General features: G+C 47.2%; 1 protein-coding gene across 2 annotated transcripts; it reads left to right on the forward strand.

The window, feature by feature from the left end:
- The first annotated feature begins 7,157 nt into the window (after positions 1–7,157).
- FITM2 (fat storage inducing transmembrane protein 2) lies at positions 7,158–13,174 on the forward strand. Of its 2 annotated transcripts, XR_015555578.1 has the most exons (3): positions 7,158–7,364; positions 9,365–10,099; positions 12,733–13,174. XR_015555578.1 is itself a non-coding variant. In XM_004430377.3 (2 exons), the coding sequence occupies exons 1-2, from the start codon at positions 7,192–7,194 to the stop codon at positions 9,978–9,980; spliced, it is 789 nt and encodes a 262-aa protein (XP_004430434.1). In that variant the 5' UTR covers positions 7,158–7,191; the 3' UTR covers positions 9,981–12,115. The 2 variants fall into 2 exon arrangements, 1 of the variants encoding a protein (XP_004430434.1); XM_004430377.3 differs by lacking the exon at positions 12,733–13,174 and having other exon boundaries at positions 9,365–12,115.
- The last annotated feature ends 6,795 nt before the right edge of the window (positions 13,175–19,969 follow it).

Here is a 19,969-nt window from a genome sequence, read left to right on the forward strand (position 1 = left end):
ATACTGAGCCTAGTATGAATCCCAGCTTTGCTAGATTGCTAGCTGTGTGGTCTCGGCTAAGTTTCTTAGCCTCTCTGTGCTTCAATGATTCCATTTGTAGAATGGAGGAATAACAGTACCTGCCTGTGGGGTTGTTGTGAGAAGAAAAAGAGTGACATACAGTAAAGCACTTAGCACAGTGCCTGGCACTTAGTTAAGGCTCAATGAAACAGTGGTTTTCTTAGAACCTGGGCATTTTATTCCCAGTTTGGTGTTCCTTTATATATATACCATTTCATAAACTGTGAAATCTAACAAATGTACAAGATTTGTAAAATATAAATATATAGTTTAATGAATATTTTCAAAGCGAACATCAATGTGACTACCCCCAGTACATTGCCTACACCCCCAAAACCTTCTGACCCCAATGCCCTCCTCCACCCTGTAGGAAACTGCTGTACTGACGCTCTGATGCTGGGATGCTCAGTTCTTTGCTTTTCCTTTTAATTTTACCAATGCTCTTTCAGGCAACAGATCTCCCTCCTCCCAGGCCTCGGCTCTGTGACTGCCTGAGATAGGAGGGTCTGGGGTCTGCCGGAGGCAGTGGCTAGAGGAGGTGGTAGGAGGGTCCTCAAGGCTGCTGGGGGTGGTGTAGGGTCCCAGGCAGCCCCTCCTGCCACTCGCCCTGTGGCCTGCAGATGAGTGAAGCCAGATTCCTGCCCTGCCACACCAGACCCTGTCCCCAGATGCACCCAGATGATGGGCAGCCTGGGGTTGTGTGTGCTGGGAGGCACAGCCGGTGGATACAACCCCCTCCCAGTTAGGCAGTCGGGAAGCCTGGCCTCTGGTAGACACCGGCTTTGCTCAGCTGCCTCACCCCAGGGAGTGGCTAGCCATCCCCTCCGGCCAGAAGGAGAGGTGGCGGGAGGTTAAGAATGGGGGAGGCGTTGCAGAGGAGAGCTCAGAAGGAAGGCATTGGTGCTGGGGATGAATACTTCTGCTCTCTGGCCGGGAGCTGTGGACAAAGAGGGCTGCCCGCTGGGAGCATTACTGGGCTGCCTACACGCCCCCCCCCCCCCAAAACCGGGGGTGAATTATTTCACGCACACCAGCCAACAAAAGGGTACCTGCTGGTTGCTGTTCCTGGAATGACCGCTTCCCACTGTTCCTTGGCCAACCCCTGGCCCATCCTTCAGACCTCGGCTTAGACTGAAGTCACCTCTTCCAAGAACTCTTCCTTGACACGTCCCTGGCCCTGTGAGGTCCTCTCCTCATGGCTCCCAGCATCCTCTGCTTAAACCATTATCATTCTACCACTGCATCCTTCAGACTTTACGGGCCAGAAAACCCCTTTCACAGCGATTTATAATCTTGGGAACCCCTTAAAATTTAAAAAATGAATAATTTTACAATTATTATTTTCTGTTGTTTCTTTTCTGTTTATAAAGAAGCAATTTAAATTTAAAAATAATTTCCTTTACATCAGCATATTAATAATGATTCTTTAATTTATTTAACAACAAAAACAAATTTTTTTGACTGCCCAGTAGATGCCAGACACCGTTCTAGACACTTAGGATGTATTAGTGAGCAAATCAGGCAACATTCTCTCCCTTCTAGGGCTGACACCCAAGTAGAGGAGACAGAAAATAAACAAATGAATAAATAAATTATAAAGTATATTTAAAATAGAATCTTTGATGATAGCCCTAATCCATAAAGACCCCCTACTTTTTGCCGGTTAATCAAGTGATGCAGGCCAATTCACTTTAAAACAGACCAAGATCATTGTCAAAATAAATATCTCTTTTCCAATGGAAATAGTCACATTTTTTTGTATCCTACCCCAGCAGAATTTAATCTCCTTATGAATCAGTGGCCTTATAATGTAATGTGGTTATAAAGAAGAAAAATTCTTTATGAGAAGGCAGCATAAACTTACATTTCCTTTTATTTAATCTTGAGTTTATCTAGATTCATGTCCAACTGCCAAAGCACAATTGTAACCTCAGATGATTTCTGTGCAACCATTCTACAAATTGAGTGATTTTACATTTTTCAAAAAACTCTAACTTATTTGTCCAAGAGAAACTCAGACTTCAAGATAAATTCTATAAATTCCAAACTCTCGCAACAAAAAAGACATGTATATGGGGCCTGCTTATGAAAATACATTTAGCATTCAATAAGAAATGGTTAGTTTTTGTAACAGACACATTTGTGGTTATAGTTCTCCATTTCTGTAGTAAACATGATGTGCTTCTGTAAAATCTGACTCTAAGAAATCTAAAATATAAAATTCTGAGCAAAGGTCAAAATTATGATAACCTGATTTTAAAAATTTAAACCTTATCAGATGGATTTTTGGAGATTTATTTAGATGTGCTACTGAGTATTTGCTTTATTAAACTTTTCTTTTTTATGAATATCTGCAAACTGATTCTTTTCTTTAATGAATATGACTAAGCAATATTTCAAACCAACATTTTTACTTCCATTTTACATATGGTGATATTCTAATTCTGTCAGCCCTTCTTCATTTATTGTTGAGATATTTCTTTATCAAGAAACTCATCTACTCTTTGGTTATTAGTGGTTCAGCTCACATAGGAGAGGCAGGAAAAATGCTTGATTCTTTCCCTTTATTTACTAGTTTTCAAAATAATGAGTTGATTCCTCCAAAGGTGGCCATTACTTTCTAAGTACCATTACGGACCCACGGATTTAAACATATGTGTGTTTCTGTCCATTGCAATTATTATTCTTGTTTATGCTCAAATTATCCTATCTTTGGCCTATGGGAGCCTTTCTACTGGCTCCTGTCTCCTCCTGAAATGACCTTAGCAGTCTTTGATAGCTTATGGCTTCCTTGCTTTCTGGTTTGACAAGATGGTCCAACCTCACATTGAACATTCTGCCTCAAACTCGGAAATTGTGTTTTTAAAGGGGGATAAATCTGTAGGTATTAAGGAAACTCACTTATCCAAAACAATGGAGGGCCTAACATCTAGCCCAAAGCTTGGTGCATAGTAAAGAGTTAATAAATGTTGGTTGGCTGAATAAATCAATGATTATCACCTTCACTAGATTTTAAGTTCCTTGAAGCCAGAGACCATATACTTCTGACACGTGTTAAACAGATAAATGAAGGAATGAAAGCCAACAATTAGGTGGTGCCAGTGAAGTCTCAGGCAGGCGGAACCCTGATACTGTGGTCTTCTATCACCCTCTGGTGGGGAGGGGCAGGGCCTCGTCCTCCAATACCTTAAAATCTTCAAACTACAGATCCCCACCCATTAGTGAGTTGTAAAATGAATTCAGTGAGTCGTCACCAGCATTTTTAGTTGAATTTATAATAGAACAGAAATTATCAGAGTGCCTCACACACAGTAGAGGCAAATTCTGTCATGAACTGTCATAAAGCTATATTAGCTTTATCTGTATATCTATTAGCATTGTACATTTTCATTTACCCCTCGTGGTCTAGTGGGTAAGATTTTGCACTCTCACTGCCACAGCCTGGGTTTGTTTCCGGGTCGGGGAACTACACCCCTTGTCTGTCGGCTGTCACACTGTGGTGGCTGCATGTTGCTGTGATGCTGAAAGCCATGCCAGTGTATTTCAGATACCAGCAGGGGCACCTGTGGTGGACAGGTTTCAGCGGAGCTTCCAGACTAGGACAGACTAGGAAGAAGGACCTGGCCACCAACTTCTGAAAAAACTGGCCATGAAAACCCTGTGAATAGCAGCAGAGCATTGTCTGATACAGTGCTGGAAGGTGAGAGGATGGCGTAGAAAGACTGGGCAGGGTTCTGCTCTGCTGTACAACAGGGTCACTAGGAGTCAGAATCAACTCCAAGGCACTAACAACAATAAATTCACTCATATGCCACATATGTATTTTTACGTATGTACTGGATCACAACAGTGATTTGTTGATAAACGTTTAACAACTAGCTCTCTATGGGAAAATGTATAAGTATATATGTACCTAAGTTTGTTATAAATTTTTCTTAATATAAAAAATATGTAGCACATAATTTACAAATAATAATATATGCAATTACTCTTTATTGTAAATTCCATGTAACTAAATGATTCTCACAGAATGCCTTCATTGATTTTTGCTGGACGCTTCTATTCAAAGTCTACCTATAGTTTGAATTCAACCATGTTTTGACAAATGGAGTTGCATCCCAATCTGGACAATCAACAAACCAAATAAAGCCCTGATTGGTAGCACTTGACTATTTTCTTAGTGTAAATACTGCCACCATGGCTGATTTACAGCTACCAATGCGATGTCACTGAACATGAGTTGGGAAGAGTTGCACAGTAGCATACTCTACAGATATGATAGATGTAAGTAACCCCAAGAGCATAGATAACAATAAAATATAGCATAATAATTAGGAAATGATGATTTGGGGGTAATTATTTGGACTTTAGTTGTTAGTTTATATAGTGTAATTTTTTTTGGCAGGGAAAGATTCGCCCTGAGCTAAGATCTGTTGCTGATCTTCCTCTTTTTTTTTTCCTCCCCAAAGCCCCAGTGCACAGTTGTATATCCTAGTTGTAAGTTCTTCTAGTTCTTCTATGCGAGCCGCTGCCACAGCATGGCAACCGACAGATGGGTGGTGTAGTTCTGCAACCAGGAAATGAACCCAGGCCACTGAAGTGGAGCACGCTGAACTTTAACCATTAGGCCATCAGGGCTGGCTCGTAGTGTAATTTTTAATAATGGCTATATTTAACAATCAGCTTGAGAAAGTCCGAAAATTTAACAATCTGCTCTCACAGGCTTGTATGAGTCGACTCCTACACACTGTTGGGCTCACAACATAAATATGTATTTCCTAATATGGGTTAAAAAAAAAAAAAAAGACGAAAACTTCTCTAGAGACTTACAATTTTTCAGCTCTGGGTTTAACCCAAGCTTCAAAAATCTCCAGGGATGAAGCTGTACAGTCTCAAATGGAACAAACCCATTTCCTTTCTACAGAAATACAGATCCTGAAACTTTCAGGAGGTACTTTTTTTTTTTTTTTGGTGAGGAAGATTGGCCCTGAGCTAACATCCATGCCCATCTTCCTCTACTTTATATGGGATGCTGCCACAGCATGGCTTGACAAGCAGTATGTCGGTGCACGCCCGGGATCAGAACCTGTGAACCCCAGGCCACCAAAGTGGAGCACACGCACTTAACCACTTGCGCCACCTGGCCAGCCCCTCAGGAGGTACATTTTTGATAGTTCCTCTGGGTGATGTCTGCCATCCAGCACCCTTTCCCCTTTTCTTGCGGTGGGGGATCAGCATCTGGATTTTCCTTGGGAGAACCACTTAGCTAATAACATCCAATGTGCCTCCCTGTTTTTAACCATTATGCAGTTTGCTATGGAAAGTAACAATAATTCAGCACCTAACACTCTTCAGGAGATGGAGATGGTTTCAGATACTATTTACAAGCTGCCTTCACAAATAACATCTTTCTGGCTGTGTAGTTTTTATTCCTAATCATGAAAAGCCAGATTGGTATAATCATCACTGTATTTTCTTTTTTAAACCTAGCTTTTTGAAGGCCTGGAGAGATCTTGCTACAAAAGAACTCTGATCAGATAAATGCAGCTTACAGATATGAAGATCATCTTGAGATGGTTTTAAGGAATTAACATTTTTATTCTCATTAGTTCATTGATTCTCTACATAAGAGATTTTAAACATTAGTCTATTATAGGCATAAATCAGGCCAGTGTTTCCCAAAGTGTGGTAGCTCTCATTGGTTTAGGGATGTGCGATTGTTTTAGGCAGGTAGAGATGATGAATATGTCAATAGAAATGTTTTATTTGTAATAGAAGGAACCTAACTAGCACAGAAAATCCATGATTCCGTGGATATTTTTGCTTGAGAGGCTATTCAGTACATATCAAGTTTTAAATGTGTATTGTTTAAAGAAACATGTTAAGTAAATAATAGTATTGGTGGTATACAGACACAGCAAAAGCAGTTAAGGTGGCTATAATGGGTTGAATGGTGACCCCCAAAAAGATATGTTGAAGTCATAACCCCTGGTACCTGAGAGTGTCACATTATTTGAAAATAGGGTCTTTGCAGATAAAATTAAGGATCTCAAAATGAGATTATCCTGGATTTAGAGTGGACCCTAAATCCAGTGACTAGTGTCTTTATAAGAGACCAAAGGAGAGAAGATACCCAGAGGGAAGAAGGCCACATGAACACAGAGGCAGAGATGGGAGTTATGCAGCCACAAGGCAAGGAATGCCAAGGACTGCTGGCAGTCACCACAAGCTAGGAGCGAGCCATGGAAGGGATTCTCCCTCGGAGCCTCCGGAAGGAAGCAATCCTGTCGACAGCTTGATTTCAGACTTCTGGCCTCCAGAACTGTCAGAGAATACATTTCTGTTGTTTTACACCACCAAGTTTGTGGTCATTTGTTATAGCGAGCCCTAGGAAACTAACACAGTAGCCAAAAAAAAAAAAAGGTTGGGAAACACTGAATTAGACACCCAGCCATGACAGGGGATGAGAGGGTTTACCTCTGTGATAAACTGAGCGACTGAGTCATCAACACCCTCATCTGATCTCCATTAACCCCCAGCGTCCAGCATTTTCACTCAATACAAATAGTTGTTTTTAAAGTGAAAATAAGTCTAATAATTTTAAATTTAAATAATTATTTTATGCATTTATTTTCTCATGTCCCTATAGCTGGACCACCGTAAAGAACCTTAAGTTCATAAAGTAACTCTCGGGAAAGGTTGATCTTGTCTTGTCTTCCCATTTTACAGATAAGAAGACTAAGGCTCAGATGGAGGAGGTGTCTCTGACTAAATGATGCTGTGATCACTGCTCCAATTCCTACAGTGCTACATTTATTCTTCCCCGCCTCAAGCAAATACTCCCACAAGCGCTTCCTGCCCGACGAGAGGCTGAGATTGAACCTGCGGTATGCGAAGAGCGTCGGCCGGCGGCGGCGGGACTTCGAGAAGGGAGTGGAGGGGAGCTCAGAGCTCGGAGACGAGGGCGCTGCAGAGACAGCCAGTGGCCAGGAGGGGGAGCACGCGGGCTCCGCAGCGCGAGCGCTTCTCGTGGGTGGGGCCTGCGGACGGCGCGCATGCGCCCGAACGGAGGCGGAGGCGACGGACCGAGGGAAGGGCAGGACGGTGGCCGAGGAGGTCCCTGCGAAGGGCATGGAGCATCTGGAGCGCTGCGCGTGGTTCCTCAGGGGGACGCTGGTGCGGGCGGCCGTGCGGCGCTACCTGCCCTGGGCGCTGGCGGCCTCCATGCTGGCGGGCTCCCTCCTCAAGGAGCTCTCCCCGCTGCCCGAGAGCTACCTCAGCAACAAGCGCAATGTCCTCAACGTGTGAGTGCGCCCCGCCTCCTCTCCCGTGCCCGCCGTAGCCGGCCCGCCGTCGCCTCGTCCAGAGCCGGGGGCCAGCTGCCCCGGTGGACGAGTCGTTGGAAGGGGACGTCTTCCCAGTCGTGACAGCAGCGTCTGCACGCGTGTCGCGACTGAGGGTCCCCGGGATAGCTAGTGTCACTAGCAGTTCGTGTTCGCACACCCAAAAGACAGCCCGAGCTTGCCTGGGCGGGGGGTGACGAGCGGGGGTGTGTGTGTGTCTGTAGGGGTGCGGGTGGGAGGGGGCAGCGGCCCAGCCTGTGTCGCTGCGCCCCACCTCCCTTTGGAGTCAGGAGTTGGCCGCTGCCCTGGGGGCGACGCCACCTCCCTCCTGCCTGCCTGTGTCAGACCCCGCGCCTCCACCCTGAGCCCGATCCCCCCAGCTTGTGACAGAATCCCATCCCCACCTGTGAAACACCTGCCGTCTCCCCCCCACCTTTGAGAGCCTTGTCCCAGCCTATGACAGCGCCGCCTCTCCAACGTAGTCCTGGAGGAGTGGAACCCCCCAGTCCATGCCCTTTCCCCTGGATCTCCTTGGACCTTCTCAGTCACTCGGAGTTCAGGGCAGTGGCCCAGGAAAGCAATCGTAGCTGGGCTCTTTGAGACATCTCCTTAGCTCCTTGTTCTTTTTTTAAACTCCTGAATTTTAAGTTTATTGCATAAAAACACTGTTGCAGTAGTAAGGGAGACTCTGAAAGATAGAACTTCTGCCTTGGTGTGAGCCTGGATTCTTCTGCAGAGTTGTGGTGTCAGCAGCATCTCCCAAAAGTCCCCCCAGCTTTGGTTGTCTACTTAAAACCGTGGTTTCTGTCCCGGGCAGCTCTGTCAAATGCCTGACGGGTCTTGGCTCTGGCAAGATCTTTGCTTATCAGTCCCAGGGAAGATGTTAGTGACAGAGCCTTGAGATGTGTGCGAGAATCCTTTGGAACCCAGGAAAGAATCATTGTGTCCTTGGCCTGCCTTCCATGCTCACCCACCCGTGGAGGCTGCGCTGAGAATAGGTGATGAGAGTCGTAGTGGCCCCAAGTCTGTTGCATGCGTGTTTCCTGCAGCAGGTCCCCAGGTCAGCCACCTTTGATGAGCACGGCGGGGCAGACAAGGCAGCTGCTGCTTTATCTGGCCTGGGTGAGCTGAGAGCCAAGCAGCCTGGCAGACAAGTCCCTGTTGTTTGCTGGTAGCCAGGGATTCTGGCGTTTGGTTTCAAGCCTCTGTGTTAACTAGTGGAAGGGAACTAGTGAATCATTGGCTCTGGAAGGGATTTTAAAAATCATTTGGTCCCCTCGACTATATATAACAGCTGAGGAAACTGAGGCCTCGGGAAGTATGGTAACGAGTCAGAATGAGGATTTGAACCTGGGTCTTCTGGCTTGAAGTCAGGCTCTGTTCCAAGATCATTTCTGCCATGGAGGAAAAAGCCACAGGGTAGAAAAGGCATGGGCTTCGGGGCTGGCCAAGCCTTGGTTCAGTCTGTGCTTGTGGTTGTGTGAGTGCGCCCCTGGGCAAGTTATTGAACTTTTCTGAGCCTCAGATTCTCTATTATATGGGGCAAATGATACCTTCCTAACTGTGCGTGTTCTATGGGAAAGTGAATGTGTGTGAAAGCTCCTGGCATTTGGTAGATGCTCAGGTATTATTACTTTCCTGAGCAGATAGCGTAGTGCTTAAGATCACAGACCCTGGATGTGAATCCCTGCTCCTTCACTTATGTCCTCCACTTTGGACTTGATACTTCTCTGTGCCTCAGTTTTCTTATCTGCAAAATGGGGATAATAACAGTACCTACCTCATAGAGTTTTTTAAGGATTAAATAGTTAATACATTTAAAGTACTTAGTAAGTGAAGTTATTTGTAGCTTTTATCAACTTTTCTCCTTTTCCCTCTGTTGAGAGTCTAGAACTGGGTCATGACGTTGTTTCCTCTCCGCCATGTCCCCTCTATTCACTTCCACTTTCCTCCTCTGCCAGGTATTTTGTCAAAATGGCCTGGGCCTGGACCTTCTCCCTCCTCCTGCCTTTCATTGCCCTCACCAACTACCACCTGACAGGCAAGGCTGGCCTGGTCCTGCGGCGGCTGAGCACCCTGCTCGTGGGCACGGCCATCTGGTATGTGTGCACAGCCCTCTTCTCCAACATTGAGCACTACACGGGCAGCTGCTTCCAGTCGCCGGCCCTGGAGGGGCTCAGGAGCGAGCACCAGAGTAAGCAGCAGTGCCACGGGGAAGGGGGCTTTTGGCACGGCTTTGACATCTCCGGCCACTCCTTCCTGCTGACCTTCTGTGCCCTCATGATTGTGGAGGAGATGGCCGTGCTGCATGAAGTGAGGACGGACCGAAGCCACTGCCTCCACACCGCCATCACCAGCCTGGCGGTCGCCCTGGGCTTCCTGACTTTCATTTGGGTGTGGATGTTTCTGTGCACAGCCGTTTATTTCCACAACTTGTCCCAGAAAGTGTTTGGCACCTTGTTTGGTTTGCTGGGCTGGTATGGGACATATGGGTTTTGGTATCTGAAATCCTTTTCCCCAGGACTTCCTCCCCAGAGCTCTAGTTTGAATCTGAAGCAAGATAGTTACAAGGAATAAAAGAGAAACAAAAGGAGCGACAGCAGGACAATGACTAATCTATTTTTCATTTATTTTTCTTAATTATTTGACTAAATTATCAATCCTACTTCAGAGAGGAGACTTACCGGGCAGCTTTGGTGAGTGGTGTTGGAGTCTGGGGAGGGAGTTCAGTCCCCAGACGTCCCAGCAGCGTCACCCTGTGTCACAAGCACCACCATTTCCAGTCAGGCACTGAGCATCCCTGACAAGACTTGACCTTAATCTGGACCGTCCCTTTTGTCCCTAGAGGGCAGAGCCAAGGCTCAGCGAGAGGACAGAATCAGGAAGGCCTCAATTGTGTGGCCAAAGGGGAGGCCAGGGCCTCAGGACTCCTGCTGCCATCGTTCTCCCTGATTCCTAGTTGTCTTCTATTTTAACGGCCGTTCATGCTGTTATTGAACAATATTTCTCTCTGGTCAATTTTGTGTAAGCACTTATTTCCAGCAGGGTTCTTTATAAAACAACCAACCACCTGAAAGATACTCGCTGGTGGTAGTATTTGTTTCATCCATGAAATGTTAAATATTGTGACCGGCTTGTGATTAGGTCCCAAAACAGTTAAACTGGAGTGCCTCTGTGACTAAGTATTGGATGACTTTTATGTAAGGAACATAATTGATAATTTTCTGTCCGTGTTGTCTATTATATGTTGGTTTTTGGAGCGATAAGGTTACCTTTTTTTCTTCTATTCTGAGTGAATGCTTTATAGTTTTTAATAACAACTATGGCATTTGTTCTTTGTCGACAAAACTGAAAATAACTCACAACTCCAGTGCTGCACTTTGGCATGTGTGTAGAATGCTTTGAGTTTTTTTTAGAACACTAACTCACTTTTTATAAACCAAACTCTTGGCTTATAGTATTAAATTCCACCTCATGGGGCTGTATTCTCTGTTAAGAATAAAACTGGAAAGCAGACATTTTAATAATAATAACTTGATGAATTTTAAGCTGCGTCAGAGTAATTTTGCAAAACACATGTTTGCACTGAAACTTTCCCAGCCACATGTCGGTGATATAGACTGAACAGTGCTTCAGAGCTGTATGATAAGTATGTTGCTCGGTCTGCTGTGGCCCGGGGCATTTTTACCTTTTGCACAGATTGTGGTAAGTCAGAAGTGAAGGAAAGTATCTTCCATTGCCTCTGACGGCAAGAAGCCAACCTGTTTGCGAAAGTGTGCTTATTAAGTGGTGGCGTGACTTTGGCCTCACTCACACCACCAGCAAAGTGAAACCAGACCTGGGCCTGTTCAGCTGACCTTGAAATCAACCTTTTCTTTCCCTTTCGCAGCACTTCTCAATTTCTTTCTTTCTTTTTTTTTTTTTGTGAGGAAGACCAGCCCTGTGCTAACATCTGCTAATCTTCCTCTTTTTTTGCTGAGGAAGACTGGCCCTAGGCTAACATCCGTGCCCATCTTCCTCCACTTTATATGGGACGCTGCCACAACATGGCCTGACAAGCGGTGTATCAGTGCACGCCCGGGATCCGAATGTGTGAACCCTGGGCCGCTGCATCGGAGCGCACATACTTAACTGCTTGCGCCACTGGGCCGGCACCGCACTTCTCAATTCCCATCCTTGTCCTTCTGTGGCCTTCACTGTGAGAATGCTGGGAAGGGTTAGAAATCCTATTGTCTCCCAACCCCGCCCTCTACAAGGGCATAGTGACATGCTCTGTGTTAGGATATCCCCCTCCCCCTCCCACCTGTCTCCTTAAGCCTTTCAAACCAGCCCTTTCCATTTTGGATAATCATCCTGGAAGCTTGTTTGATGCCCCTCTCCCCACTCAAGCCTGATAATAGCATTAACTGATAAGCACTACACTTGACTGGCTTAACGCAAGCTTAGGTTGTTACGAGCTTGGGGTCTGGAAAATCTTCAGGGTAAACTGTATTTCATATAAAGATGTATTTAAAATACGTCGTTCGTATCCTGTCGGGCTGTAGGTTACCTTGTATCATTCAAAATGTGAGGTGTGATATGTTGTACCCAAAGGTGGCAGAAACACCTGCAGTGAGGTTCCAGAGGTGTCACCATGGTGCTTTGGGAGCATTGGTGAGGTGTGCCCCATGAGAACATTTGTGTCCTCTGGAGGTTACATCCATAAACTGGGGGTGGAGGTGGGGGTGGGGTAGGTGGCGGGGTCTATTGAAGGGATTGAAATCTCTCCTAAGTCTCATGTTCAGCACCAGAAGGCAACAGGCACAGGGTGGCTTCACAAGTTCATTTGTCGCACCTCAATCTCCAGACATGTCTGTCGTGCAGGTCTGAGGCAGGCTCAGCATTAACTGAAATCTGAGGAGTGTCAGTGAGCCATGTGTATTGACTAGTCTGCCACCACTTCCTGTTCAGTCTTAGCACCCTCGCCTTTTTCTTGAGAGCACGCCCTTTATCCCCGTGTGAGACAGCGTGGCGGAGCGGAAAGAGTTTGGGCTTAGACAAACGTGAGCTGTGGGCTCCAGTGTTGGCCCCGCGACTGAGAGCTGTGGCAAGCTGGGCAAGCTTCGTTTTCCTCATCTATAAAATGGAGACACTGTCAGGGTGAAGGGAAATGATGCATGTAAAATACCCAGCACGTGTGCTTAGCAGGGGATCATCCCCCGCCTCCTTTTTCTCGACTAAGCCTTTAGAACTTTTTGGCTCATCCGTCTTCTTTTGAGTGCCATTTGGGGTCTGGGTCTTCTGTGGAAATAGCCTTGTTTTGTCTTTTGAAAAGTGTCTGTTGTCCCAGGTGCTGAACAAGAGGCTTTGGAGGGCGTCTGTGATCACAGAATACTGCGGTGCTTGGTTGAGAGATTCGTTCACTGACGCCTCATTTTCCACGTGCATCTGTCGTCGTCTGAGGACCAGATTGTGTTTAGAGAATGGCTCTTGCCATTGTTGTATGCACACAGATCGTGTTTGTAAACAAGCAAATTAAGTAAACTGGAGATATCGAAATCCCACATTCCAGCATTTCGTGTGTTCCTTTCTAAAGCCCTGAAGAAAGTCCAGGACCACTGAAGCTCAGCCCACTTTGTGAAAGTAGGGTAATTCCTTCTTGAGCTACTCATTGTGTAGAGGGTACTTCATGGCTGTAGTCACTCTTATTTTTTCTCCTAAATCCTGTAAACTGAATATATGTTCAGTCGTAGATTTCTTAGCTTGATTTCCTCCTTCCCCCTGTGCCATATCCGTGTCTTAGAATCCTGAGGTCTGGATCAGCCAGCTTTGAGAGCAGTTTTCTTGGCAGAAGGAGAAGAGATAAGCCCCGTGGAAATAACACTGAAGAGAGTTACGAAATTCACTCAAATGAGGTCATTTTGAAAGTACCTTGTAGCCCTGGAGGCCTGTACACAGGTGAGGACTTTTTGTGCCTTCAGTGCCCACTCATGTGTCAGCCTGACATGCTTGGCACCTCCCGGCAGTGCCTGTCGAAAGCTCCATGGCTCCGGGATTAGAATCTCCTGGTGCTGCACAACCTCCTTGTTCAGATTCTGTCAGCAGCAGCAAACCCTGCTTGAGTTCATACTGTGAGCCAGGAGCTGGGGTAGGCTGGAAAACTCCCTCTGTCATGGAGTCTGGGTCCGAGGTCCATGCCTTTGGGGCTTAAGGGTGTGCTGGGGTTGCGGAGGTGAATTTGATATATCTGCGAGTTCAAGGAATTTTCACTCTTGTAGCAAAGACCCACAAGGAACCAGCATCACCATAAAGTGTTCTGAGTACTGGGCCAAGGTCAGGGCCTGGGAACATGGAGCAGGGGACCACCAGCTGCCTGGGGAAATAGGGAATATTTTCACAGAACATAGCAGTTCTTTTGGGTTTTGAAGGATGAGGAGGATTCAAGCAGTTAGGCAGAAAAGGGAATCCAAGGAAGTGGGAACAGCATGCACAAAGGCACATCACCATGATTTTTACTGAGATATTCCTTCTCAAGAAACCTAACTTTCCCATCGTTTTCAGGAGCAGCAGAGATTGAAGAAAGGCGGATTTAACGGACTGTCAAGGAGATCATGGATGCGCCCTGCTGTAATATAAAGAGCGCTCAGCTAGAGGTTAGAATACCTGGCTTTGAGTTGGGTTCTGCCACTACTTTTCCTGCTTTTGTGTGTGACCTTGAATTAGTCACTCAAATTCTCTGGGTCTCAATTTCCTTATCTGATAGATGGTGGGGGAGTGGACTGGATAATCTCACTAACCCTTCTGCTCTGCTCTGTTCTGCTTGATGAAAAGTTCTTCGCAAGCTGGTTATGACTTTTAGGCAACAACATGGAAAGAAACTCCCACTCAGAGCTGAGGTGGCGGCTGGTTTCCGGTGAGTGATGGAGGAGCTGGCCTCTGGGTGCACTTTATCACACCCTCGCTTTTCTCTGCATCGACAGCCCAATGTAGTTGAGACCTGACTGCACGGGTTCATATGGACTTACTGGACATGGGTGGATGGACTTGGTTCCCAGAGGGATGCACTGCAGAAGACTTTAAAAGAAGTCTTCAAAATCAAAACGTTTTGATAGCCATCAAGGAGAAGGTAGGTTCTGTTACGAGAAACCCTGTGCAGTATAATCACCTTCAGAAATTGTTCCAGAAACCCCTAATACGGTCTCTGCCGAGTTTTAAAGTTGAACACACAGCACAGAAAACAGGTACTCTCATACCTTGGGAGGAGGGGGCCAGTAAATTCTTGCTCGCTGTTTAGATAGTAACCTGCTGGTATCCAAACTGTGCAGACCCAACAATCTTAGTCTAGGGATCTGGGCTGTGGAAGTGCTTGTAGAAGTGGGCAGAGTGTACAAAGATTTTATTGCAGCTATCTGCAAGAGTGAAAAACTGTCAAGAACTCAAATGCCAATCAGATAAACTATGGTAACTCTATATTAGGAATATAATGCGGTCACTACAAAGAATAAATGATGTTATATTTAGTGTGGAATCTGAAGGCAGAAAGACTTGGGTTTGTGCTGACTGTAACTCACAGCTGTGTGCCCTTGATCAAGTCCTCTCTCTGAGCCTCTGTTTCTGAAGTGTAAGAAGGGGATGGTGGCGCCTCACCTCATTCAGCATCCACTGCCCCGATAGTTGAGGAGCACAGGGGAACCAGGCCCTGTGCAGGGCACAGTGTTAATTCAGAGAGACAAGGTCCTGCCCTCAGTGGTTTACAGTCTAACTGGGCACAGACAATGAAATGAGCATCTCCAAACCATGCTGAGTGTCAAAAGCAGAGTGTTCCTGCAGCCCACCCTGACACTGTCACAGCTCAGGCAGAGATGATTGAGAGAAAGTACTTAGAAAAGCAAAGTGAGGAGATTAACGTGGACTCAGCAAAACTGCCTGGTTCTAATTCTGGCTCTGCCATACACCCTGGCTGTGTGACCTCGAGCAAGTTCCGTAGCCTCTTGGCCTCAGTTTCCTCATCTGTAAAATGGGGATAATATAAGTACCTACCTCAGAGTTGTTGTGAGGATTAAATGAATTGATCCTTGGAAAGTGCTTAGAATAGGACCTAGGATATGTGAGGTGCTGTATAAATGTCTTTCAAGTGCAGGGTAAGTCCCTGAAGTGCCATCGTTACCATAACTTACTTTAAAATCAGGAAAAAGAACCATACATGTCAGTGTTTTGATTTTGATTGACTCAGAGGTAGTTAAAATGTGTGGTCAATGGATGTGGAAGGCCATGTCCAGTGACCCAGCATAGGAATGAGACCGCGGTCTGGTCTCAGGGTTGACTAGGGGATGAGGGAGAGCGAGGGAGTGTTTCCAGGACAGCTGAAAGGAAAGGACATCGTGTGTCCGTGGGGTCGTTCAGGCCAGGGTTAAGTAGGTCCCGCTGTTGAGGATGCTGTCCACTCACAGGTGAGCTGAGGGCTGCCTGAGCTGGCTTCCAGGCTGCTTGTTTTCGGGGGCTGGGCTGGGAGCCCTGCCGCTTGCCCTGTCTTCTGTGCCAGGGTGTGGCTGCCAGGGTGTGGGTGTCTGAGGCCTACTGGGTGAGTGGGTGGAGGAGCCTGGGAGCCATCCCCGATCAGCATCTGAATCTCCGGAGCAAAGTTACTGGGGTCCTGCCCAGATGAGCTGCTGTCCCCATTTCCCAACTCCACTCCATTCATCCCTTCTTGCCTTCTGTTTGCATTTCCTGAGCGTGTTGCCTCTGCCAGGTACCCGCCCCTCCCGTGCTGCTGGGGAGTGATGCAGGGGCGAGTGGGTGGGGGCATAAACTGACTCTCACCTGGAGTTATTAGAAGCTTTGGACTGGAGCAAGCAGACTGCGTGCAAATCCTGCTTATCAACCCCTCAGCTGTGTGATCTTAGGCAAGTCACTTAGCCTCTCTGGGCTTGTTACTCATCGATGAAATGGGGATAATGATTTCTTTCTACCTCGCTAGTCCTTGACTGGCTTAATGAAATTGTGGGTGGGAGAATATTTTATAAGCTTTCAAGTGTTGAGCACCTAGGAGGGCAGCTTATTATTGAAGAGACTTATTTTGCCTAATGAATTCTCTCTCAGAAGCCTGGGGACTGTAACTCCTACGTGTCCCCAGTAACCCTGAAATGACTTGGTGTCATCAATGTAATTTTAAAAAAATGCAGGGGCTGGCCTGGTGGCGCAAGCGGTTAAGTGCGTGGGCTCCGTTGCAGTGGCCGGGAGTTTGCCAGTTTGGATCCCGGGCGCGCACTGACGCACTGCTTGTCGAGCCATGCTGTGGCAGGATCCTGTATAAAGTAGAGGAAGATGGGCACAGATGTTAGCTCGGGCCAATCTTCCTCAGTAAAAAGAGGAGGATCAGCATCAGACGTTAGCTCAGGGCTGATCTTCCTCACACACACACAAAAAAGGCAACATTGAATAAAATTAATAACAATTAGCATTTGTTCTGAATTTTTAAGTCTGGTTCTTGACATTTGTCTTGTATTTTACTGGGAATCTGTAGTTCCCAGCAACCTATGCCACAGAGAATACAGGCAGGGCTTTGGCCTCTAACACGTTTGGCTTCATATCCCAGCTTTGCCACTGTATTAGTCAGCTATTGCTATAATAATGCTTTGTAACAAATGACACCAACACTTGATGGCTTACGACAATAAATGCTCACAGGTCAGCGGCAGCTCTGCTGATATGGGCCGGCCTCAGCTGGTGAGCTCTGCTCCAGGCGGTAGGTCAGCTAGGCTTGGCTCCAGCCCACAAGCTGGGCTCAGGCCTCTTCCACTTTTTTTCTAGGGTTCAGACTAAATGGGTGGCAGTTCCCTGGGGCGTGCTCTTCTCATGCTGATCACTGGGGTACCCAAGCCTCAGCCAAACTGCACGGCACGTTTAAAGCCTGTGCTCACATCACATCCTGCCACTAACATTCCAGTGGCCCAAGCAGGTTACATGAATAAGCCCAGCATTGATGGGGCAGGAATAAACTCCACCGACAGTGGGAGGTGCTACCAAGTTACACTGCAGGGGCTGTGATGTATAATCCTATCGGGGAATCCAATAACACTTATACTTTGTGTATTTAACTCTCTGAGCCTCTGTTTCCTCATCAGTGACACAAAAATCTGTGGTTTGCAGAATTAGAAATAATTTATGTAAATTTTCTACTGCATAGTTAGTACTCCATGGATGGGAGCTATTATTATCAGCTCCATTTTAGAGATGAGAACACTGAGGCCTTTAGGCCATGTGGGCCCAGGTTGCTAGAGAAGGACCACACAGGTCTTTGGAGATATACTAGAGCGACGTGGGCAATGGATTCTGTGACTTGGCAGTGAGTCACTGATGAACTGAAGAAGATATGAGGATAGCCCTTACCGTCCTCTCCAACAGGACTCTTTCTGTGATGTTGGAGAGACCTGTCTTAACAGTGTAAACTTTGGGGGAGCCCATTACCACAGTCCTGGTGGTGGTGGTGTCTGTCTTCCTGGCTGGACTGAACTCTGATACCTCCATCCTCTTCATCCCGGGATCCCTGGAAGGCACCTCATAGAAGCCGCGCTAACTGATGGATTCCGAGAACACGTTTGCGCGTTGACTCTTCTTGTCCTCCACGCTTGGTTCTCTCCACGACATTCCAAGAGACAGAATGGGACCAGCGAAAGGACTCTTGCCTCGCTCACTCGCAGTGGGGTCCTGACCAAACCAGACCGCAGCCCGTGCAGGGCCTCGGTTTCCCCATATGTAGAACAGGCGGGCGGGGATCATGGTGTCCTGCAGCCTGGACTTTCTTGGAGTTGAAGATTCTCCTCAGCAGTCTGCCTGCTCCTCTTCTTCACGGTTATTCCTTCTGTCAGAGGCTGCTGGCTCTCCACCACGACGTGTCCTCTTCCTCCTTAGCCATGGGCTGCCCAACCAGAGACGACGTTTCCTTTGTCGCTGGGCGAGGCCCTGCGATTGAATTCTTACCCATGGAATGTGAGCAGCAGTGAAGTGACCCTCTTCCAAGTCTAGGCCGTAAAACACTGGACACGTGCTCTTCTGTCCTCTCGTTCCTTTCCTGTCAGATAAAACCTGGGCTTCGCAGGACCGTGCTGATGGAGACAGTGCACTAGAGGAAGGTGGGACAACAGCGTGGAAGGAATCCGGGTCCCTGAGTGAAGGCCGGGAACAGCCCGGGGCCAGTCTACACCACTCCCCCATTCCTGGGGGAAAGCGGAACTTTTGCTCTAAGTCCCTGATGTTTTTTCCCTCTTTTAAAACAGCTCAGCATTCGCCCCAAGGATTCTGCACTGCCCACCCCTGTACTCCATCTCCTTCTTTGTGCCCATTTCTCCAGGCCTGGCCTCCTTGCTCTCTCCACGCAGATGCCCTTGGAAAAGCTGCAGTGTGTTAGGCAGTTGGTGGAGACACAACTCAGTCGGGCAACAGTCTGTCTGTAGATTCTAAGAAGAATCGCCAGCTCTTCTAACAACCGAAGCCCTCCCTGTCTCCACACTGAGATGGGGCTTCTCTGTCTTTGCTTTGGGCAGTCATCTCTGAGTCTGTGCAGGACCAAACAAACCTCCCCCTCTTCCTGCTGATCAATCCTGCCACCCTGCTCCCCCGCCAATAACCCAGGTAAAGCCTGCACTTATCCCTCTGGCCAAAGTTGCTTCCCGTCCTGCCTCCTGAGTTCCCCTGATCTTCGAGCAATATTGCTCATTTCTTCAGCCCCAAGGCTGGAGGCTCCCTGGGGATGGGGACTGGGTCCTATTTCATGATTCCGGCCCATGGTAGGTGTTTCAGGAGTGACTTAGTTCATTCGGGCTGCTGTAACAAAAATACCATAGACTGGGTGGCTCAACAACAAACATTTATCTTGCACCGTCTGGAGGCTGGGAAGTCCAAGATCAAGGCGCTGGCAGATTTGGTGTCTGGGGAGAGCCTGCTTCCTGCTTCGTAGACGGCCGTCTGCTCACTGTGTCCTCACATGGTGGAAGGGGCAGGGGAGCTCTCTGACGTCTCTTTTATAAGCGCACTAATCCCATTCGTGAGGGCTTCACCCGCATGATCATTGGGGATTAGGATTTCAACATACAGGGGAATTTTGGGGACAGAAACCTTCAGTCTATAGCACCAGAGTGTTTGTGAATGGATCCTGCTCCTTCTAGTCCTCCCACCAGGGATCCAGACCTCGTTCTCCAGCAGATAGAAGAGGCTGATGTGCAGCATCCTCCCAGCTCAAAGCCTTGGGTCCCCAACGGTCATCAGTCATCTGTTCCTTGTCTCCAGAAGTGAAATGGTCACAACTGCCCTGACTTCATGTGCAACCTTGGGCAAGTTACTTAATGTCTCTGAGCCTCAGTTTCTTCATCTGAACAAGGAATGTGTATTATAATCGCTGCCCTTTCTACATCTTAGGGTGTCCTTAAGAGTTGAATGTGTGTGAGGGTGCTTGAAGCACTGCAGTAGTTGCCTTGGGTTGGCTTCCTCAGAAACAGACTCTGAGATGTGGTTTACATGCGGGAGGCTCTTGGGGAGTGCTCTCGGGAACATTACCTGTAGCGGAGTGAGAGAAGCGGGATAGGCGGGGG

The sequence above is a fragment of the Ceratotherium simum genome, chromosome 21, assembly GCF_057802395.1.
Source record: "Ceratotherium simum simum isolate JZ-2026a chromosome 21, ASM5780239v1, whole genome shotgun sequence".
In the NCBI taxonomy this organism is placed as follows: domain Eukaryota; kingdom Metazoa; phylum Chordata; class Mammalia; order Perissodactyla; family Rhinocerotidae; genus Ceratotherium; species Ceratotherium simum.